Here is a 25,252-nt window from a genome sequence, read left to right as displayed (position 1 = left end):
CATGTTAATATTGGTTTCCTTTTGTTTTTCTTTTGTTTAGTTTTTTTTAGTTTTTGCAAGCAATAGGGTTAAGTGGCTTGCCCAAGGCCACACAGCTAGGTAATTATTAAGTGTCTGAGGCCGGATTTGAACTCAGCTACTCCTGACTCCAAGGACAGTGCTCTATCCACTGTGCTACCTAGCTGCCCTTGGTTTCCTTTGTTTTTAAATGTTTATAAGTTATTTCAATTGAGCATGAAACACAATTTTTATAACACCTTTTTCTTAAAGAACTCAAAGCACCTTACTGCTATTATCTCATTAATATGAAGGAAATTCCAATAAGGCAGGTATTTTAAGCATGCAGAGCCCAGTTTTACATATGGGGAAATCAGCAGAATGGTAGAGACAACTAAACCAAAAATCCTGAACAAATTAAAAAGTGATTTTGGAAACCTCAGCAATTGTACTACCCATGAGACCACATTGTCATTTTCTCAAGTTTCTTATTGAGGCTCTAGGGACATTTAGGTTAGAGCTTTGATTGGTTTTTTTTCCCTAAATATATTTGTGTGGTTATTTTAGGGGAATTGTACATGTTCCTGGCAAACCTTCTAATGTAATTTCAGCAAACGTTGTACACACATATTTGAACATATCCCTATACAGATCAAACAATAAGAAATTATTTTGTTTATAGAAGTCTTTAAAGTATTTTTTTTCAAAAAGACCTAAAGGTCAAGGTTCAAAACTAAGTGATTGATCCTAAAACTAAAAAGTGTCATTCTTTCATTGACCTTGGAGACAATCTCTGCCTCCATTACTCTGTTCCAGATACCTGCAATTTCCTTTGGCAGGGTACTATTTGTATCTTAACCAAGAAGCCAACAATCATTTGTTTGTGGTTACAAAGGGGAGATTTTCATTTGCAAGCATTTTTCCCATATTGTGTAAACTGTGTGTTTAGAAAGTCACCTACATAATTTGGGGAATTGACTAATTAAAAAAAAGAGAAACAGGAAAAAAGACAAACTCATAAGGTTGAATTCAAGTCATTCCAATATTTCTTCAAATATAATATTTGAATACTACAAAATATAGCATGAACAATTTTCCATAGATCTATTATACCTTGAACAGTTGTGATCTCCTAGACTTCAGAATGATCACTGATAACTGATGTGATCTCATTCTCTCTGATAGGATCACAAACCATCCAGGTTTTCTCATCCTGCACAACTTCTATCTATGTTGTATCATAAGTATTCCAATGGGGTTAGAGAGTTGCTTTATATAGTGATAGGAATTTTTCTCTAATTCTCTTGAGATTACATGAAATGAATATCAGAGTTATAGAAGAGATGTTCAACAGTTATCTTTTGCTTTCTCTACTTAACTGGCTCATCTCCTTTTCCTGGTTTACATTTTTTCAATAATGTCTTGAATATAGAATAATAGAGAAAAAAGCAACCTTGGAGATAGGAAAATCTTTAAATCTATATTCAAGTCTCAACTTAAATACATGATATATGAACTGAAGAAAAATCAGTTAAGCTATCAGGGTTCTAGGACAATGCATATCTACACTTTTAGAGGAAGTTCCTCTAGGGATTCTTTAAGACAGTGAGCACTAATAAAATAATCACCTCAACAAAAACACAGATTGTGAAAATTTTGTTAGCAGCAGGGCTTTCCAATCTATTTTGATAGCATATTTATTGGAAGAAGAGAAGGGAATGGAAATTCTAATACTCAAATATATCATGGTATATCTGATACAGAGGATGACTTTAAGAAATGCTTGTTGGTTAATCAATGTTTTCACATTTCAAATCATTATTAAATGATTTTGGTAATAATAATAAGGGCAAGGAGTCTCATTTTCTATGTAACCCAATTTTCAGTTTCTTGTCCTCCTCATTTCTACCTCTCCCTAGATGTATTATTCCCTCCAAATTTCTATTGGAAATTTGCAAAATTTAACATCCATGATAGCACAATGAAATGCAATGATGTTGTGAAAGAAGAATCCAAAGTCAGCCTGTCTCTCTGAATTAATCCATCAGTGACTTTGGTCGTTCTAAAGAAGGAGAATGCAGCATCTCATTATATATGACAAGCACCCTTTTCAAGAGAGTTTTCATTTCAGTTCACTTCAATAAAAAGCATTACATTCCTACCATTACATATAGCATGTGGGCATATAAACATATACAGGAAAATATACCATACTTCTCTTAAGGTTTTCTCGTCTACCTACCTCAACAATGGCACCATCAGGAAGTCTGAGGAAATGTCGGTATAGCTGTTGGAAGCCACTAGGATAAGTGGTATATATCGACACATGAGAAATAGTGCCTTCTGGACCAGTTGCACATGCAGTAATTTTATCTTGATGCTGGAGGTCACAGCTGGGGACACCGGACTTGCTATCATGGTTTCTCCAGATGTAATCATACACTGCCACCTAGTGAGATAGACAGCACCCCCCCACCATCCCCCCATACCCCCCATACACCATACACACACACACACACACACACACACACACACACAGAGAGAGAGAGAGAGAGAGAGAGAGAGAGAGAGAGAGAGAGAGAGAGAAAGAGAGAGAGAGAGAAAGGAAAAAAAATTAATTAACTTCTGGCAAGAGCGTAACCAATTTTAAATGATTTTACAATAAATCTGAAGGCTCTGCCATCTGCAATGCCTGCACTCCGTTCCGCTGCATATTTTTATGACATACATCTAAATAGTGAAGATAGAGAAATCCCTGGTGTGGATTCCATAAAGTTAATTCTGCACAGATGAAGCTGTAATTGGCTCCCATATTAACCAAAAGTAGGAAGATCAAACAGGGTATGACAATGACAATGTTGATTAAAAAAAATGCTTACTGATACTTTTGTGAATGAGTGTTTGTGCTTCCCCATCCACAGAAATGAATTAGTCCTCTTCTTCCTCACCAGTAGTGATCAATCAGTGGCATTAGGCCTCATAACCTTGTGATTCTTACCAAGTATTAATATCTATGGCACATTAAGTGACATATTTTGCTGGTGATGCACACAGCAAAGATCTTCACATGCTTGACATACTTACTTACTTGCTTTCCCCTCTCCCATAGTTCAGATATTATTCCATTCTTTAGTCCCTGCCCCAGCATTCCCTTTGCCAATCTTTCCTGCTTTTCTCTCTGGATAGATTGTTATTTCTGGTTAGAATGCTCAGATAATAATTGACAATCCTGATACAGGACCAAAACCCATTGGAGCCCCTGTATAAATGTATAAATATATGTATGAATACTTTATTTTTTTACATTTTTTGCTGCTGCTAAGAAATAGGATTTTCAGAACATATTATAAATTTGATGTCCAATTAACTGTCCACTAAGTGGAAAAGAGAGACATTCTGATGAAATGGATTGAGCATCTACCTGCCAAAGGACAAGGGAGTCCTGGGTCCAAATCCAATTTCAATAAAAGGAAAAAAAAACTTTAATGGTACTCCTTTTGGGTTCTACAGTCATATGAGGTCTTGGCCTTTCTGATTATCTTCAGTGGTGAGCCAGTAATCAAAGTCCCTGTCTTTTAATCCTATCACTGAAGCTAATTACTTTTGTAAGCTTGCAAAAGTCCCTAAATTTCCCTGTCCTTGTTTTAGTCATCTCTAAAATAAGGGACATGGATTAGATGGTCTCTAAAGTCCTTTTTAATTCTAGATCCTCTGATCTTATGACCAGTATGTTTTCTTATGTATCATATGTTTTCTACCTAGCTCAGTGCATGTGACAAGAGTTAGAAGACAGCTATGAGTGATCTTGATAGATATTAGGCTCTCAGTCTTTCAAATGTAATATAACACAAATACACATTATTCCCCTGGATACCATTTGCATGACTGGAAGAATATTAAAATGGATACATTTGTTTGAAAAGCAGTAACTCTTGCTTCCACTGAATGATTACCTGTAAGTGATGAGAGTCCATGGGAATGTGTGCAGTCAACTGTACTGATTAGAATTTCCAATTTTGACAATTTATGTTAATTTTAATTCCTTAAATTGAATAAAACACTTGGACCCAACCTACCTTTCCTCCTATCTATACTTTCTAAATTTATGATAAACCTTAGCAAGAGAGAGAAGGAGCTACTATGAAGCCATTTAAGGATATTTTTATTTAATTTTTTGACCAGAAGCAGATTAGTTACCTGCCTCCAGTATCACTACTCTTCTTGCAAGACCTGAAGTCTGAATCCAGTTACACATGAACAATCCCTAAAAGAAGAGATAGTCATGACTTAGCACAATTTTAAGAAGCTTTATATCTCTTGGATTATCTGCAGAGCTATGCTAATAAATGTAAAGCAACCAACTCTCCCCACACAAAGACCCACAACTGAAAAAAAATCACAAACAATATACTTTTAAATTTATTCTGCATTATTAACATTTTTGTATCACTTCCTTAAGTCTTCTCAAACAACAAAACCACAGATCAAGCCATTTAAAGAATTTCCTGATTTCTGATATTTAAATATTCACACTGAGAGTTTTACCCACAAACAAATTCAAGTTAACTTAAGCATATCACTGATAATATGAAACATTGTCATTAAATCTCCCTTTGAAATGACATAATAGGATTCCCATGTCACTGACTATGGGAAACTAGTAACCCAATAAATAGTCAAGCTTGGAGTAAGGAAGATTCATCTTTCTTAGTTTAAATCGGGCTTCTGATGCTTCCTAACTGATTGATTCTGGAAAAGTTACTTAATGTCTGCTTGCCTCAGTTTCCTCATCTGTAAAATTGAGTGGAGAAGGAAATGGCAAACCACTCCAGTATGTTGCCAAGAAAACCCCAAGTGGGGGTCACAGAGAGATGGACCCAGCTGGAAAGACTGAAACAACAAGGAAGAGAAAGAGGAGGTCTCTATAGTTCTGTACATCCAGAGGTCAAATTGGAGTATCTGAGAAAGAAATGGAAGGATTATTTTTCTCCCCTCTCTCTGATCATGAAGAGGCATTACCTATATTGTAGAAAAAGGACATCTTCACTTGCCAAAAACAGAAGGAAAAGACTTTTAAAAATTCTCAAACTGAAGTCTATATCTGTTACAAGTTATAAGGTTCTATTAACATTTTGGAGTTTGAGTCAGGATTGAAAATGAACTAGGAAAGATTCTTAAAGTATCTTTCATATTAATTTGTTTGTTTTCTCTCACTTCTATTATAGGTATTTATTCCTAGAGCAATTGTGGTTATTCCACAATTTCAATGTTACTAATGAGAGTAATTGTTTTTTCACATTATAACTATCAGCAGCAGAATCATTACATAATAATAATTGCCAATTGACATAGGGATTTAAGTTTTGCAAAGCATATCATCTCACTAGAAAGATATAAAAATAATACATGTATGTCTATAAGAGCCATTTCAGGAAGAATTAGTTCAATAAAAAATAAAAGCATGTGAAGCTTCCTTAAAAACAGCACTATGGTGAAAAGATCCAGGGAAACACTGAAATCTGTTTCCTAGTAAAGATAAATTGCTTGCCAATGTACTATTTATGGAATTTTATTGTAAAAATATCAAACATCTTTATCATAGAATGATGAAAGTCCAAACTAAAATCAATAAATTACAGAAATTTCAGCTCTTCTGTGTCAAAGGTACCTTCTTCAAGTCAATCTTGCCTAAGCCTATGTCATGTCTATGCTCATGCTTATGGCTGAGCTTTCTACCTCCCTTAGAGACTCTTATTTCTATACTTTCATAAAGCTGTATTTCTCTTTCAAAGGGTATCTCAACCTAAACCCATTCTAGTTCCTAATTCTAAATAATTAAGGTCTTTTAGGAAATTATTGTTGTTTGGTATTCTGGCCAGGGATCATAACTAATTGATTCCTCTCACCTCCTTCCCCTGTGAATTAACATCTTGCATCCCATACTGTTTCTTCTCTCTCTCTCTACCCTTCTGGACTGGGCTTTGCTGAACTGCTAATGTATCTTAATTCCCCTTCTATTTGCAGAGCCAAGATGACCAATACCTGTTTGGTCTAAGTAACATTTCATTTCTTTTCCTGTCTAGTTGTCTCTCTCTACTCACTCTCTTACATTCACAGGGTAATAATAATCATGTCTTAGTAGAAAAATTGCTCATATTGGAGTCAAAATAATATGTTTTCCTTTCCTATCCTAAAGTTTTCTTTTTCCCTTAGTCGTAATTTCTCATTCATAAAATAACTAATATGTAAACATGTTAAATAAAAAATGTACATATCAACTTTTACCAGAATGTTCTCCTGAGGGGAAGGGGGTGATGATAAGAAGGGATGATAGAAAATGTGTAATTTATAAAAATGCAAGTAGATGAATGTTTTAAAACTTTCATGACATGTAATTGGAAAAATAAAATAAAATATTAATTAAAAAAACAAGTTCAGGTCTAAACTCAGGAATTTACTATGTGACTCTGAAGAAGTTTACTTCTAGTTACCTCAGTTTTTTTAATCTATAAAGGGGAAGTCATTATAGTACCTACCTCCCAGATCATTATGAGAATAAAAGATATTTTATGAGAATAAAAATTATGAGAATAAAAAGATATTTCTAAAATGGTTTGCAAACATTAAAGTATCATATAAATGCCAAAAAAACAGGTTCAGGTCTTTGCTCTGTCAATTAGCATATGTGGGACTTTACACAAGTCATTTGACTGCTTTGGGTCCCAATGTCTTCTGAAAAGAGCGAATACATTACCTTTCTCATATGATTGCTTTGGGAATGAAAATATTATAGTTATGTCATATCATATTATATCATGTGTTGTTGTTCAGTTATTTCCAATTCTTCATGACCCCATTTGAGGATTTTTGGAAAACACACTAGATTGATGTGTAATATCCTTCTCCAGCTCCTTTTACTGATGAGAGAACTAGAGCAAGGTGACTTGTCCAGGGTCCCACAATTAGGAAGCATCTGAGGCCAAATTTGAACTCAAGAAGATGAGTCTCTCTCTCTCTCTAGTACTTTATTCACTGACCTACCTAGTTGTCCCAAATCATATCATATCATATCATATCATGTCATATCATGTCATATCATATGCAATACATAATACACATTATTAAAATTATCTTTGGGGTAGTAATCATCCTTATATAACATTTTTTCATTATCACAATATTTCAAACATAAACAGGTTCTCAAGGAAGAGGAAGGTTACTGGAATAGTTTGGGAGAATTAGTCAAGGTTCGTGTAGAAGACGACACTTGAGCTAAGCCTCAAAAGAAACAAGGTTCCCTCCTAACCTTCAAAAAATAAGACAAGAAAAGAAGCTAACACTAACACATTCTATAATAGCCTGAACTGAAAAAGTGTCAGACTAGAACATGGTTCCAAGAAAGAAATGGAATATGACCTAATGAAAACATCATCTATAGAAATCGTGAGTATAGTCCAACTTCTTTTTTGTTGAATGACACATCCTGTTTAAAAACTTAACTTAGAACATTTGAAAATTGATATCCAAGATGCCCTTTGGTTTGAAGTCCCATTAACTTGAGAATGGAGGAACAAATTATGATATTTGCTATATGAAAGAAAAATATTGTGCTGTAGAAAATGACAAGGAGGAATATTTCTGAAAAACTTGGGAAAACTCGTATGAATGGATGCTGAATGAAGTGAACAGAATCAGGAGAATAATTTAAATAATAATAATAATAGTAATAGAAACAAAATGGCTAAACTATTTCTACCTCAAATTTCTGCAATTCTATCTCATTTCATTTCAGGCAACAGTATCAGCAACTATAAAAAAGTCACATAAAACAACTTAGGGAATCTGGGCACCATTGAAAAAGTCATTCTAGATGTTTGGAGGAACAAAACAAAGTACAAAGAGTGATAATAGGTCAGAGATGATGGAGCTTTTACCATGATTAGTGGATTTTATCCAAAGTCTATCAATCTATAAATATCTTAGTTTTCAATTTCTTTGTAATTAATGATTAAACTATTTGGGTCTAATGTCCAATCAGCATTGGGACCTACCCTGTCCTTCAGCAGAATCTCAAATGACAGCTACTGTGTACTAAATAACTTGAAGATAACTCCTCAAGTTAACTTTCCTGTCATCTAACATATCTATCATTGAGTCAATCAAATATGTCTATTCATTTCTAGCAGAACCCATTTCAAGTAAATAAATCCATTGAGACAAGCCAGTGAAGAGACTAAGCATATAGGATGTGTCAGAGGAACTGAAGCTGGCTGAGCTCTGGATGCACAAGAACTGACAAGAATACATAAAATGCCAGAGAAGTGAAGAGTAATCCTTAAGTGAAATTCATTTCTCAGCAGAAAAATAAGTTAAGGAGGGTAATTCAATGGTAGAAGAAGCAGGTCAGAGCAGGTTCAAATGCTGCATATTTCACAACAGAGCTTAATTAAAATAGGAGTATGAGGCTGTTAATTGCATTATAATAGTTCAGCTTGAAATTAGGTCTGATGTGAATGTCCTTAGAGTGAATTTGTTTATGTTATTATAATTGCACAATGCTACATAGATCCAAGTCAGAGCTACAGTTTTACCCATCTTTGTTGCTTTTATTTTCTTTTTCTGGTCATCTGTTTGCTCTTGGAAGTGAACATGAGGAAAGGCAGCAGGGTCATATATCTAGGTCATATTGGATGATTCAGTAAATCTCATGTGGTTTTCAAACTTATTAATAATCTAAATATGTTATACTCTGACGACAGTGATTTTCCTCACCACTTCTTTAGGGCAGAACATGACGTAAAATCCTGCTTCTAAATAACTGTACAGTTCATAGAAACATGTTTGATTTTACTGCAGACAATAAGCAACATTTTTAAAAGAATGGCATAAATATTTGTATATTTAGAACAAAATGCCAAACATCCTCATGAAGATTTTTATAAAAGTAAAATATCTTTAATTTTTTTAATCTAATAGCAATATTGCTTTTTTTATTTTCAAAGTTAGACAAACACTGCTATCTGCCCATTTTGGATTTTTTGTTTGTTTTTACTTTATTGTTTCTTTTCCAAGAGTATAGACAAATATGCAGTTCAATTCAGCATGATGATGATGATGATGGCGTTTGTCCTTCTTTCTCAAAGAAGACCATTACATCAAGGAGGTGATGTCATGACAAGAACATGAACTGGATTTCAGTGAAGGGATATTAAGTCACCAGTCTCCCTTTCCTCTCCAGAGCCATCTGGGTCCAATGACCAGGTATGAATCTGGATGACGAGATGGTCAAATCATTTAACCCTGATTACCTTGCAGAGGATAAATTCAGCAGTCACTGATGTTGATGGGTAAATTACAATATTGTGCTTAGGCCGGGTATTCAAAGACAACAATCAACATGGGTCCTTTTTTTCTGTCTAGTCTAAAAGGGGATGCAGTCATCACAGAAGCAAATATGATACAGGTAGGATTAGATAAAGCTGAAAGAGAGATACACCTTGTTTGAAGACATCCATGTAGATAAAGATAATTACAATAGGCAGAATCAGGAAAGACTTTATGGAAGTGGTAGTACCTGGTCTACTTACAATAGTAAAGTCAGAAAGAAGAAAGGGATTTAAACTTTCTGGGGTTTGGAGGTGTGTGCATTCTAGTATTTGGGAGGAGGCCTTTCTGCATCAATGCACAGAGGCAGAGAGGGCTATAATGAGTTCTGGGAACAACTCACCCATTGAGAGAACAAAACAGAGTGAAGAGGAAGAAATTTCCTCCAGTAGAAAGCAATAAACCAGAGATAGGAGAAACTGGATTGGCATTCTAGCTATTCTATTAATGTCCTGTGTGACCGTAATTAAGTCACTATAACTGAGCACTAAAATATATATATATATATATATATATATATATATATATATATATATATATTGTACAAGACATTATTGTGTCTCTATATCCTTTGACTTTAAGAAATAAGGATGGAAAGTGAGATTAGAGCTAAATTCCAAAGGGCCTTATCCATATACATTTTTTACAATTATTATTACTATTATGATGATGATGGTGATGATGATGATGATTTATTACCAAGTTTTGGAATTTTTATTTTATCCTGTCAATTTATGATCTAAGATATGCATTTTGGAGACTGAGCCCAGCCAGCTGACTCATAAAATGGAATGTAAGCCATGACCCTGACCTAATTAATACTGGATGTTTTTGTGATATTGGACATTTGGAAACATATGGAAAATTGAATTTTCTATTTTCATTTAGTTATATTAGGTTGTTCAGTCATAGAGTACATGTGCATTCAGGATATATATTTCTTCATCTTATATTTTATTTTGTAATAAAAAAAACAGAAAATAAATGGCAAATTATATCTAAATAAATTAGGTGACTGAGATGATTATAACTTGATGTTCCTTTCTTTAAAATTATCATTAGGAGTGGAGAACAAGCAGTCAAGGATATTTGAACCAATTTAGAAAGAGGTAATAAACAATGTTGCAATGCCAGAAAGCTGAATTTCTAACAAAATTACCCATGCTTAATTTAGACAAGAAATTGTGCAATTTGAGAATAGCTTGGCACATAACCTGTTCTCAATTTCATTATGCTAGCCCTAGAAATGCAAGTCTCATTGTCTTAACCAATACTTTTGCATTGCGAAACTGATGCAGCCAGTGCGCAGATCAAAAACACTGTTTCTGAAATGGGGTGAAATAAATTTTAAAAAAAAGAAAAATAATTCTAATTTCAGCTACTGGGGATTAAACTTTCCATAACATGGTTGTTAAGAATTATTATTTTAAAAAAGGAGAAGGGTCATAAATATAAATATAAAGTCTAATAAACCACACATGCTCCAAATATTATGTTTACATGTTAATACACATTTTATCACATATATCTTATTTAGTATATAATTATAATAACATTAAGGCTGTTTCATGTGTATCAGTATGTCTGACTATATGGACGAAGTTACCTTCTTCCTTACTGACACGAAGATGGGCACACTTTAGTATTCTGATATAAACTGGAACACTTTGTGGTTAATGAATGAAAGACAGGGTGGAGTCATGAAAGGAAAGGCCAGGAGTGAAGAAAGAAGGGAAGGGTGGAAAGAAATCACTGAACTCCTGCCACCCACTCTTCTTTGAAAAAAGTGATGTGGTGAAATGGACTGTTTGAATGCAAATAGGTCATGATAATATAGCCAACAGTTTTCTACTCATGTATATACCTCCTCATAGCCAGAACTTTAGGATTAGCCTCCTTTTGAACCCTTTAAGTCAGATTGACCTAAGTATTCATTGTGAACTCAGAAATAGATGAGTTAACCAGATAATTCAAATGGTGAAAAATGCTTGCAATTCCAAACAAAACAATTTCTCCTCTATTATTTGGATGATTCAGAAAAGGTAGGAGAAGGGGCTGAATAGTTTGGATGATTTCCCTAATTCTTCAGTACATTTTTGAGAACTGTAATTAAAGGAAAGAAACCTCTTTGAACTGAGGTAGGCTTTTGTCTACAATTCAATTCATTTGATCGCCTAGATTGAGACCTAGAAGAAATCTTAGAAGACATCTTTATTGACACACAAGTTTTAGAGATATGGAAGCAAATTCCAGAGTGGCAAAACGATTTGCCCAATTGTAAGCAAATAGCTTGAAGCAGAAGTAGGATTTAAAATCAGGTTCTCTATGAATGCACTGCTCAGTCCCCTGCATCATATGACTTGTTAACTCAACAAGCATTTATTAAGTTCCTGGACTTGTCTGATGCTAGGTGATATGAATATAAAGACAAAAAAAATTCTTGTTATTACAAATTCACTCTCCTCAAAATAATTTCTTTCCTTTCATACAATCTAAGATTTTTGCCCAATTGGACTATAGTCGGAGAAGTGTACCATTATAGCATACTGACAATTTAACTTTTGTATTCTTGGTATTGAATGCCTACAATACATAGTCTCCTCAATTTTGCCTTTCAAAATTCTAAGGTCCCTTCAAAACTTTGTTCCAGCATCACCTAGCATATGAGGCTTTTCCTGAACCCAATTGTAAGTGGTCTCCCCAAAATAGTTTTTTCTCCCCAGAATAATTTAAGTTCCATGTTATGTGTTTTTCTTTACATATTTAGTGCCTAGGACAGTGATTGGCATATAGTTAGCATCTAATAAATATTTGATGAATAAATGAAAGAGTTTATATTCTACATGATCTGAGATAACTGAATTAAAATTTTCAATTTTTGTAACAGTTGATCTAGGGATAAGTAGGTCTGACATCTTTCTGTTTATAGAAGAGGGGTCAGTCAATGACTATGGCCATTTATTGGACCTTCTCTATCAAAAGTGAGTTGCTAATTTTTGGCAGCTGTCAAAAATCTGTCAAATTCTGACAGAAAACTGTCAGAATCACAAGTGTTAAAAAGTTATTTCCTTATGACTTAAAAGATTTGTACTGCTGAGTAACTTTTAGTGCACATTCTGTTTTGACTTAATTTTCTTCATTAGTAGAAAGTGTTTAAAGAAATTAGGAAAACCAGAAGGCCTCAACATTTTTTTTAGGTTTTTGCAAGGCAAATAGGGTTAAGTGGCTTGCCCAAGGCCACACAGCTAGGTAATTATTAAGTGTCTGAGACCAGATTTGAACCCAGGTACTCCTGACTCCAAGGCTGGTGCTTTATCCACTACGCCACCTAGCTGCCCCAACATTTTTTTTTTTATTTGCTTCTATTTTAAAGCAGACTAACACAAAGTTTGATTTTACTTTTATGTAATATTTGTCATCTAAGAAGTAAGTTACATGAATCAAGGATCTTCTTTTATTTCAATGTATTGCTATTGTTTAAGTCATTCTTAATGAGCCCATTTGCAATTTTCTTGACAAAAATACAAGTGATTTGTTACTTCCTTCTCCACTTCATTTTACAAATGAGGAAACTGGTGTAGACTGACTAAAGTGACTTGCCCAAGATCACCCAGCTAGCAAGTGTCTGAGGCCCTATTTGAATTTAAAATGAGTCCTTCTGATTCTAACTCTGGCTCTCCATCCACTATGCTACCTAACTGCCCAGCTACAATATATTCATTTCTATCTGCTTGAACATTGTATTGCATGGTATAAATTGGACTGTAAATTATTGTTGAGGATGAGAGACAATATGGTGAGGAGTGCAGAATTATAGTATATCAGTAAATACCAATTGGCTTAAAAGTTTACAATAGACAACTTGCTGTTATGTGCAATAATAAGTGAGTTGGGACTTTCCCCCTTATATCCATATTTTAGAGGAAATGAAGGAGATTTCCAATTAGACTTTATTTAAGAACTCACTCCTCCAGAAGAGAATTTGATCTGTTGAAAGAACCCTGGCCTGGAAGTCAAGAAACCTGGATTCCAGAAGTGGCTCTGCTAAGACCTCAGGCAAGTTATTATTTTACCTTTCTAGGTTTCAATGGTTTCAAAAGGGGAATTGATTTCATGATTCCTAGATTCTCTCTAGTTCTATGATTCTATAAGAATGCTCAGGGAGGTTAAACTCTCTACTAACTTCCCACACCACCCAAGTTTTAAATCTGAATTTCTCAACTAGGAGAAGTTTGTTCAGCTGCTATCACCATCATCACATCACCTCCACCCACACCATCCACCCACAGGCATAAGTCTTCCAATGTCATAACCTTCCTAGAATAATACCCCTTTGCACGCACATGACACCTTTCTTCCAAGGATTTCAAAGCATTTTATGAGTGTTAACTGATTCATGCAACAGTCCTTCAGGTAAGAAATATTCTTCTCATTTTATGGTAGCTATATTTGAGGCAGAGAAAATGTTGGCAACCTTTAGTGCCATATATAATGCCTTTACTGAGAGGGCATTTTGAAAGCAGCAATAATAAAACAAAAACAACAAGAAATTGATTCTTCTCCCAAGGATCTGATAGCTTTCCTAAGAGACTGAACTTTTAGTGAGTATTTATTGTCTGTTGAATAAGGACCCTATACCATATGACACTACTCTAATTTGTAGAGCCTACTTCACATTAACCATTTCACCTCCCCCATGTTGCAATCAGAATGCTTTCTTATCATCCATATATGTCAAGCTTCCTCATGGCTGTGCCTTTCTTCAGGTCACTCCCACTGGTTGAAATGCCTCCCTGCCTATCCATCAATCTTTCCATGTTTATACCTATTGAAACTGAAGCTAGATTTTTTTAAGACCTAGAAAACATGCATCAAATGTCCAGTTTACACTTATAATTAGCCTTCCTTTCCTTACAAGTTGGCACACTTGGCATTTTTTTATACTCCTAAGGATTTATCTTATGATATTTTATATTAAAATTTCTGATATATATATATATATGTATGTATATACGTATGTTATACCCTCCCTAATAAATTGTAAACCTAATGAGATCATGAATCATGCCATCTATCTATAAATCTATCTTTCTATCTCTCTCTATTATCTGCCTATCCAGTCTCCCTTATCATCTAGTTCAGTGTCATATGTAATTAGCTCTTTATATTTATTGAATTTAACTTTTGAATTATATTCATTTCAAAAGAGAAATCATTTATCTTATTTCCTTGTAAAGGAATAGGAGAATTTTCCAGTCCCTTCTACCTCAATTACATTTTTCTCCCATTGTGTTTCATCTGAGATACCACTGATATCTGGCACAATTCCTCATATATGTAATTGCTTATTAATAATAATTTTAATTTATTTCAAATTCATAAAATTAGAATCACCTCCCATATTCAATAAATATTTACTGAACAACTAGGATAATATAGAATAATAGACGTGATTACATAATGGTACCTGTGGGGGGAGAAACAAGTGTATTGTAAGTACAATATGTCTAAAAATATGTCATAGCAGCCAAAAACACTAATATTCACCAGCACAGTGATTAAAAAAATGTTTAGTAGCTAAATCTAGTAAGCTGTTGGTTCCAGTAGTCTCTGACCTGGTCAGATGACACTTACAACACTGTATTGATTAGCAAGGGCATATAGATATAATGGGAAAGGATAACAACAGAATTGGAAGGTACACAATATTTAGACTTTTTGAAGGATTTCAAGATGTATATTTATTTGTTTTGTTTTGTTTTATTTAAGGAAATGGGGTTAAGTAACTTGCCTAAGGTCACACAGCTAGGCAATTATCAAGTGTCTGAGGCCAGGTTATTTATTTGCTTTATAAGGATTTACAATATCTTCCTCCTACTTCCCCTTGTCCAATTGAACAACACTAAGAAAATGATTTTTTAAAATAAGATCCCATCATAAAAATGCACAATCCAGAAAGACTTTTCCACATCAACCATGTTCTCAAATTTATATCTCTTTTTCATTTTGTTTTCTTACCTTTATTACAGTTTCAGAGTCTCTCAAAGTTGGGCCTATCTATAATCCTGGTTATCAAACTTTAGGGTCTTAAAACCCCTTTAGATTCCTAAAAACTATTGAACACATCAAAAAAATTTTCTTCATCTGGGTAATTTCTATCCATATTCACTATATTAGAAAAGAAAATATTTTATATTATTATAAAAATGTTTGACATCATGGACCACTAAATCACACTTTGAAATTGTTGCTTTATGCTATTGATATCACTCTATTAAATTATCTACTTCTATTCACTTCATTCTGTATCAGTTCAAAGAAATCTTTCTAGTTTCCTCTGAAGCTGACCATTTCATCATTTCCAATCCCTTCCATTAACATACTGTGATTTGTTTAACATGAGAAGACAATACACACCCGAGATGGGTGTGGGGGTTGACAGTAATCTCTAAATATGGAAGTAAAACTTCAATGTAGAAAAAAGAATTACGTTTATTCTGTCTCATTGATCCCAATGGGAAAAATCAGAGCTCTGTTTTAAAGTTTCAGAGATCATTAGACTTAAAGTAATGAAAAATATCCTAACAATTGCAAATATATGGGAAAAATAAGGATGCTACCCAAGAAATAATGAATTCCTCTTCAATATATATTTTTCAACCAGACATGACTGCCAAATAGAGATTTTTGAACATTTTTTCATGTATAGTTTCAATTAGATGGTCTCTGATTTCCTTTCTAACTCCGCATTCCATTTTATTCCCTGCAAATGTTATGTTGGGTACTGGATGACCAAAGATGTATAAAACAAGACCTACTATTGAATAGTTTATAAGGGAAGCAAGGCATTTATATAAATAATTAGGTTAAAAGTATAAACTTCATATATATGTTATTGAAAAACAATAAGCTTAGAATCAGAAAATTTGAGATTTTAATACTGGTTCAGTTATTGCTGACTTATGTGACTTTGGCTATGTTCCCTTCTTTTCTGTGGGCCTTAATCTCCTCATGTGCAAAATAAAGATGTAACACAAATTCCAGGTTCTATATTCATAAAATACTCTAAGGAGATAAGATAAGATTCATTGAGCATTTATCACAAGGGAATTTACTTTGCTCTAAGACAGCAAAGATGCAGCAAGAAAACACCATTTACTGACATTTAGATTCCCTACCTTCCCCCATCTCAGTATGGAAAAGAGGCCAGTCAGGAGTGTTGAGTATGCTTACTTTCATAGGCTTCAGAAATCTACCATGTCTGAGGGATCTTAATGACAGATGGCTAGGAGTTATTATCAGTCAAATGGTATGAAAGGAAGCTTTTCAAGGAAGATGGTACCTGGGAAATCTTTGCCTTCTTTAGGTAAAGAATCTCATTGTGTGGATGGAAGGAAAGAAGCTACATGAGAGTAAATGGTCCTATAATAGAAGGATTTGAACTAGCTGACATCTGAGTTTCCTTCCAGTTCTAAGCATTTTGAATCTTAGGATATCATTCTATTTCTATTATTGTGAACATATTTCTACATGACAGATTTAGAAACATTTAAGTGTAGCTTTTTGCTCCAAAATTAAACTTATTAGGTACCAGCAATTATGATAGATGCTGAGGATAGAAATATCTAACTAATAAATAAACAAAATATCTGTCTAAATATCTATCTAATAAATAACAAAATCTGAAAAGTATAGAGGCAAGAGAAAACTAACAGAAACTTACTATTTCAAAAATATTTCTGTTATAATAGGCATAGAGGACAAAGTTAACACATATTGATAACTACATTCTCTTTTACTTACAAAAATGGGTTTTCAATATGCTCAAAAAAGATTCTATTCATTTTTGTATTACTTGAGTGCTCAGTTACATATTAAAAATTAAATCTCACCTTTACAGAAAACAGTAATTTGAAAAATTTTTACACCCTCTTTTTTCAGATTTAAGAAAACATGTTATGGCAAAGGTGTTACCTAAGAATATATCTTTACATTCATAAGTGTGGTCAACTGTAACCTCATAGACTGTAGCCTCTGTATCTTTGCCCACTGAATTCTAATATTTCTTGGCTTGACCAATTTCATTTCAATATTCAATGCACAGTAGAAGTCAGGAGCAGATAGTCCCTTTAGTTCTCCATTTCAGTGCAGTTATATCTGTGCAGTAAAAGACCAGCATAAAGTTGTGAATATTAAGTTGATTACATTAAGTGAGAATAGTATTTTGTTTTTACACCTAAGTGATAAGTTCTCCTAATTTTTCAATTTTCAGTTGACTTGCTGATAGATACATAGAGCATTTAAGTCTTTCCTATGTGTATTGTGTTAGGGATACAAATATAAACAAGCATGACAGTGCCTACTCTCAAAAATATTATATTCTAATATGGGAATACAACACCTGAGGGGAAGTTGTAAGGTTTTTCTTGAAGAAGTGGAGTGGAAATCAAGTATAGAGTGAAGTGAGCATGACTGAAATTCCTCATGAATTGTTAACTTGAATTAGAGACATCTCCAGGGTGGGAATATTATTAATTAATTTTATTTATTAAAAATTAATCATATTAAATTTCAATTTATGATTGGAGAATAGTGAACAAAATTGCAAGTTTTGCTCAAAATGAGTAGACATATACCTTAACTTCCTTGACTACCCAACACACATTACTATCTGCTCCGTTTCTTTGTCTATTTATCTGTCTCTATCTTTTTCTCTGTTTCCCTCTTTATCTCTGTCTCTCTGTTTGTGTGTCTGTGTCTCTTTCTATGAATCTATCTCAATGTCTGTCTTCCTGTCTGCTTCTCTCTCCTCTCTCTCTCTCTCTCTCTCTCTCTCTCTCTCTCTCTCTCACACACACACACACACACACACACACACACACACACACACACACACAAAATTTAACAGATATAAGGAATTCTTACTATAGAAACCCTTCCTACAGAGGTAGGTTGCCAATTAATTTATAACTGAGAATCATAGATATTAATTACTGTCTTCAAGCAGAAGAGCATGTCCAAAGAAGGACTTCAACCTAAGACTTTTGATTCCAAGACCAGTCATTCACCAATAAACCATGATGTTTTGTCAGATTATTTATATCTTTACTAAAATGTGGCCCCAAGTCCTTCAGCAGTGGTCTGAATAGGACAGAGGAGATCAACAGTTATATTAAGAAAAGCTTTTTCCTTCAGTGAAGCTCAAAATTGTATTAGTTTCTCCACCCCCTTGCAATTATATTACATTTTTTCATACATGTTGAGCTTGAAATTTTTTAAATAAAAACAAAACAAAAAAACCTGCCAGGTCTTTTTTCCACATAAACTGGTATCTAGCTATATTTCTTCCATTTGTTATTTGTAAATTTCATTTCCATGCTGAAAATGTGAAATGTATTTCCTTATGAGACAAGGCTCTTCTCTTTTCTCCTGGCTCTCCTCTTTTCCTATGTTTCTATAAACAAGCAGGCTTCACTGGATATTCCATTCTCCAGTTCTCAAAGATTTGACCCTTTCAGATCCATGGTTGTTCTCATCTACTAAGAGATTCCCAAATACCCACAAATGATTCAAACATTCATTCCCTACAATTCAACAGAGAGGAAGAAAAACAAGGTATTTGGGAGCTAATTTGGCAAATTTACTAATTTACTTACTAACATTTCTTTCTATAACATTTTTCCTATGTGTGAAAAATCATATAGTTAATAATTACTTTAACAAATCCCTCAGAATATTATAAGACTTCATCCAAAAGAATCATAGACACTCATAAGGAATGAGTCTAGCAGTTAATGTATTAAAAACTGAATGGATGAATATGTTGTTAACAAAATAACATGTAGCTGAATGAGCAAACAACTGAGTCAGTCTACCAGATAACATATCTAGCATTTGTTGTTCAGTCATTTTCAGTCCAGTCAAATAAAGTTTGATGCTGTTTGGGTACTTTTTTGGCAAAGATAATGCAGTGATTTGCCATTTTCTTCCCTAGTTCATTTTATAAATGAGGAAACTGAGCCAAATAGGATTAAGTGACTTACCCAGGGTCACACAGATAAATGTCTGAAACAAGATTTAGACTCAAGAAGATGAGTCTTCCTGATTCCAGTACTGCAATTCTAAACATTGCACCACCTAGTTGTCTCACATATCTAGGATAAGTATAACAAATGAACAATGACCTGGACTCCAAATTGAGTAAGAGTGAGCTAGATTGTCCTAAGTATGCAATATTAGATAGAATACATATGTTGTTTCCAACACTCAAAGTGGTATTTTCCACTTTTGATGTATAGTAGAATCATATATATATATATATATATATATATATATATATATATATATGTATATATACATATATATATATATGGAGAAAAAGATCCAAAAGTCTATCCACAATGAGAAACATTAAATAATAATTAAGATTTATATAATATTTTAAGGTTTGCAAAATATTAAACATCATATTTCATTGAACCTCATAACAATTCTTTGATGTAAGTATTATTATTATTATTATTACCCTTATTTTACAGTTGAGGAAACTGAGGTTGAGAGGGGGCAGATGACTTGCTCAGAGTGATACTGCTAATAATAGGTTTAGAAAAGATTTGAGCATAGATCTTCCAAAGTTTATCACCAACTATCTTATACACGCACATACACACACAGAGACACACACGCATATACACAAAATCTCTTTTCATCCTGAAACCTCTTTGGGGAAAAGAACACTGACAAAGTTTGCTTCAGGTCTACTACTTAAGGTCTACTAATAACGATAAGATATGAAAGACTTAATGATGGTTTGTTTAAGATTTCAAACAGACAGAACCCCATAGGTATGGTATGGTTAAAAAAATGATACAACCTAGCTAATGACACAAGCCTAAGACCTAGATAAAAAGTCCCTGTCAGATTATATTTGGACTAGAAGGCAAAACAAGCTTTGAGAATTCTGGTTTTGTCCTAAATAGGAAGCTGACAAGACTAGACCTATCTCCACAAATTATTGGAAGACTAAAATAAGCATGTGTCTTAACCTTAGGAAAAGGAAATGGACTGTTAAGATGGGGATCTTGGACGTCCAGTTTGGTTTTTGCACTACATCTAGGAAGTTAAAAAAAACTAGAAAAAATGTCTCCAAGTTTTCCTTTTTTTTTTCAAATTTCTTCTACTTGTTACCCAGTCTGGAAAAACAAGGGTAATTTATAGACATGATAAGTAAGACTAGGAATTTAGACTCTATCTGTATATTACTAGAGCCCATTCATTTTCCCTTAGGTAACCAGGGCCATCTCCACTCTCCCAGGTCAGGCTCATCAGATTAATATCAATCTCCATGCAGATACCTGTTCAATTTGGCCCACTGCAACTTTGAACACCAGAGTTCAAGAGAGTCATCAACCTTAACCTCTTCAGTCACAGAGATAATAGGCAGGAGTGTAGTGGAATCAGTTTAAAAGGGTTGAGAGAACTAGTTATTAAATTTTCATTATGAGTATGTACACCTTGAAAAGTGGCAAATGTTGCAAATCAGGACCTAAATTATTATATTTGTAATTGTATAGACTTAAGAAAGTGATGGAGAAATATATGACTAATTCAGTTTAAACTTAAAAGTTTGTCTTGCATAGTTGTGGGGAGGGGTCATAGAGCTAGCTATTAAAAATTTATTAGCATTCTGCTAATTATTGTCCTTTCCTGCTTAGGTATGGTTCTTTCATGGATGGTTTTAGAAAGACATTCCCAAAAATTGTACAGGATAAGAAGACATAAACAGCTTTCACTGTGTACTAGTAGACAGGGGACACATACCAAAAGATCCTTTATCAACTGACAAATGGATTTTCCACAAGATCTACTTTAGCATTCAAAAATAGTGAATTCAAAAATAAAATAATTGATTAAACTATTCCAGAGCTTTTAAGAATTGAACTAACATGTATCTTTATTGGTTTGGCTTCTGGAGAATATTATTGGATAAATACTTTTTGTTTGTTTAAAAATGACTGAATTCAGCTCTCTTTTTTATTTTGAATGGCACTTGCTTATAATTTACAGATGGCCCATTTGGAGACTACAACAGCTTCATGGACTACAGCATTTCTTTGAATAATTTATTATAAATGAGAGCTACAAAGATGGAAATGTGATAGTGTTTGCAATATAGCTGTACTATTGTTCTCCATTGTCTCTGTCTCTGTTGCTCTTTTCTATATGTATACTAGATTTATGTTTACCTTTGATTCAAACAAATAAACACCTTTGCATATGAGTACATATATATATATATTCACATATATTCACATAATACTATAGGAGAATTATGTATTCATATCTATATGATTATATTCTGTATCACCTTTATAAATTTAACATAAAAATATATAAATTCACCAAAAGATTGCACTGAACCTAATCCATCCAATATTGGAGGCACAACTTTTGCGTACACTAGTTAATCAGTGAATCAGTAAACATTTATTGAAAAATTACTAGCAGCAATAGGAAAGTCCCAGGCTCAGAATATTAAAATTATGATCATAGGTGTCTTGATGAATTGTTGAGGTTAGTAGGCTGCAGATGTGCATAATGGTCCTTTGGTTCTTTGCTTTCCATTAATGAAGAAAACAATTCCATTGCAAATATAAAGTTGTAAAAGAGGAAGAAAGCAAATAATTAACAAATAAATGGGAGCTAAAAGGACAATATAATATGTAATATTAAAATTATGTATAGAGAGGCAAATGAAAGAAAAAGGGAAGTAGTAGATTTCTAAAAGAAAACCTCTATAGAGAAGTAAGGTAATTCTGGAAAAAATAGAATTATATAACCAAAGGATGTACATTGTGATGGAGATTATGGTTTTATAGCCTGAAAACATATAACAGGTGGTTGCAGGCTGAAAATTGATAAAGAAATAATGAACTGGTGTTAATTATAAGAAAGGGAGAAAGATGAGATGATCCAGTTCATAATCAACAAAGGAATGGAGATATTCCCAGGAGATGTGTGCAGAGCTCATCTAGCCCTAAGTAGCTATCATCTACAGGATATTTTTCCTGATTTCTCTTCATTCTCTCTATCTTACTTCCAAATTGTTAGATAAAATAGCCAATAGAGTTCAACATATCATAAACTTATGAAACAATGCAGATTCAATAATATTTTTATTAACATTAAGATTTAATTCAAGCTTCTGAATGAGTTAACAAAGATATCCCCAATGAGAGGAGAGAAAGAGAGAGAAGAATGCACATGAAGAAGTCACATTTCTGTTGCCTCTCTAAGAAAGACAACAGAATATCATGAGGAAGGCTGTCATAAAACACACATTGTTGCATAATACATGATGGATCAGTTCTATTATTTAACTTTCCCAAAGATGTAACAATATAGAGATGTGCTAACCATCCTAGTCAGCATTAATTTACAGTGGGAGAAATAATTAGAATCTCACTTTTTCTGAAGAATGGAGTGAAAATGTAAACAATGCTTCCCTCCAGGCAAGTGCTTTATCAAGTTGACAGGTGCATTTGAATTTCCATGGGTGGGGGATATAATAGGTTATTTATGTGTCATTTTAATAGAAAGACCCAACCATCAAGATGGACAGCAGACTTTATCAGCACTGCTGTTTGCAACTAATCCTCCAATTTAGTACCCCATGAAAATACCTGCAACAAAACTCGTCCATTTTTCTTTTACACTCTATTATAGAAAAATCAATATGGGCGCTATTCATCTCAAATCTCCCACTCTGCAGGTGCCTGAGCCACGGAACCTCCGACAGCTTGGCAGTCAGCCTGGCAAAGCCCAGAAATCCTAGCTTCAGTAGCCCACGTGCCACTACCCAGCCGCAATAGGAGCAAGGTTCTGACTGAGAGGTGGGTATCAACCATTGAAGAATGACAATGTATTCTAAGAGAAGGGAAAAAGAGGGCCAGTGTCATTCTCAAATATAAATAAAGCCAAGGTCAAAAGTTAACTGATTCTTAACCATAGCAGTTGTATTATACACAGTTGGCTGTGTATATAGAATTACACCAATTGCTCTGTTCAATATAGTATATGTGGTGTGAAGGGAGGATGAATAGATACAGCTTGCTATTTCTATAGAGCATTAGATAATAGGAAGCAGGCTCTATTACCAAAGATAACTTGCACATGAGAAGTAGCAGAACCTAACTCATCAAGAACATGTCTTAAGTAAAAGGTGTGGTGGCTATGCAGTGAGAATAAGCGAATGGGGTGGGTGCCTCAAGTCTAAAGAACCAATTTAGAGAGTCAGATGAAGTTCTGTAGGATTTCATAGAGGCATAAAAAGATCAAAGGAGATCATATCTGTAAACTAGCTATTGTTAATAGCTGACACTCATCTTATATTGCATATAGTTCAGAAAAAAAATAGTCCCAAGGCATGTTGAAACCCTTGTACTGTTTTGTTTTGTTTTGTTTAATGAAAGTAATGTTTAATGAAGTACTGTTTAGGTGGATGAAATTATTATTTTATTTTGTTTCTTATCAGGGAACAAAAGTGTTTGGATGTAAGCTTCTCTTTTTCTGGCTCTCTGAAAATATCTGAGACAAATGCACTTGCAGGATAGTGGGGATGATATGCATTTTATCACAATTCCCAATGGGTTTTACTTCCTTTTGTTTATTTTTTATATCATGAGATCTTTTCATATCTTGTAGCTTAGGTTATGAGTATTCACTAAGACATCTGTTGAAAATTCCATTGTTAAAAATTTATGGGTCAATATGATATTTGGTTGATTGTGTGAAGCAGTTTTGTCTGTGATAATGTTCCAGTCCCAACATAGCCTACTCGATGACTTCTCAAGGACTATTTGGGGGGTTTGTATGTGGAGTGGGGATTTATTCTCTGTTACTTATCAGAGGATAGTGAGTTTTTGGTATATGTTTATGTGCACTTAACCATTTCTTTTACTCTCTTTCAAACCTTTTTTGTGAAAAAAAAATATTAAAGTTTTCAACATTTATTTTCTTCTGAATCAGCAATACACAGGGCCCCCAGATATGATCAGAATGGATCTTATACTAGAATGGAACATTTCTTCATCTTTATTCAGTCCAGTTTTGATCTGAGATCTGGAGCAGCCCAAGTTTTGATCCTAGAACAACATGGATATACATAAATATTCAACATTCTATAATAAAACTAGATGGGAAGAGAAACCACTGTCCCATCAACTGTCTTATAAGTAATGTGAAAATGTTAAAAGTGAAGAAATGATTATTATTCTGAAATACTTTTTTACCCTTTCAAATACTACATAAAAGTTCCTTTTCTTTTGGAGGATATGTCTGGTTTTCTCTTGAGGTCTTGGTCTTCTTGGTTTTTTTAGTGATAACATGTTTTGTCTCTGCTCTGAAATCAGGACATAGCTGAGGAATTTTTTCTGATCAGTATATCTTAAGCCATTGCCTAAATATCAAGTAAACTATTTGAGTTCAGAGGCAGTGTGACACATTTGAAAAAGTGTTGGATTTGAGGTTGCAGAATGTGGATTGGAATCCCAACTCTGCTACTTAGTATATCTTTAAAAAATTCAATCCCTTTGGGCCTCAGTTTCCTTATCTGTAACATGAGGACTAGATGATCTTTCGGGTCTCTTTGACAGAATCATTGGATCCTATGGATAATAGTACAAAAATAATTTATTAAATTAATGACTAAATTGTAGGGAGAGAAGTAACTTTGGAATACTTTCCAGAGTACAGCATTTTAAAAAGTATTCTTCTCCTTGAAGGGATAAAAAATGATCTTTCATTCTTCCTGAAAAACATCAGTATGACAAAGAAAGTTAAGGATCAATTATGTAAATGTGTAGCAAGACTA

General features: G+C 33.7%; 1 protein-coding gene across 1 annotated transcript in view; it reads right to left on the bottom strand.

The window, feature by feature from the left end:
- Nucleotides 1-2,161: 2,161 nt before the first annotated feature.
- LOC141499328 (uncharacterized) overlaps nucleotides 2,162-25,252 on the bottom strand; it is a 519,469-nt gene continuing 496,378 nt past the window's right edge. The window contains exon 19 of the mRNA XM_074202106.1: nucleotides 2,162-2,446. Within this exon, the coding sequence (XP_074058207.1) occupies nucleotides 2,162-2,446 (285 nt within the window). The remainder of the gene's footprint in view (nucleotides 2,447-25,252) is intronic.

Source organism: Macrotis lagotis, chromosome X, assembly GCF_037893015.1.
Source record: "Macrotis lagotis isolate mMagLag1 chromosome X, bilby.v1.9.chrom.fasta, whole genome shotgun sequence".
NCBI classification, from domain to species: domain Eukaryota; kingdom Metazoa; phylum Chordata; class Mammalia; order Peramelemorphia; family Peramelidae; genus Macrotis; species Macrotis lagotis.
Note: the sequence above shows the minus strand (reverse complement) of the source record. Positions and strands in the feature narration are given on the sequence as shown.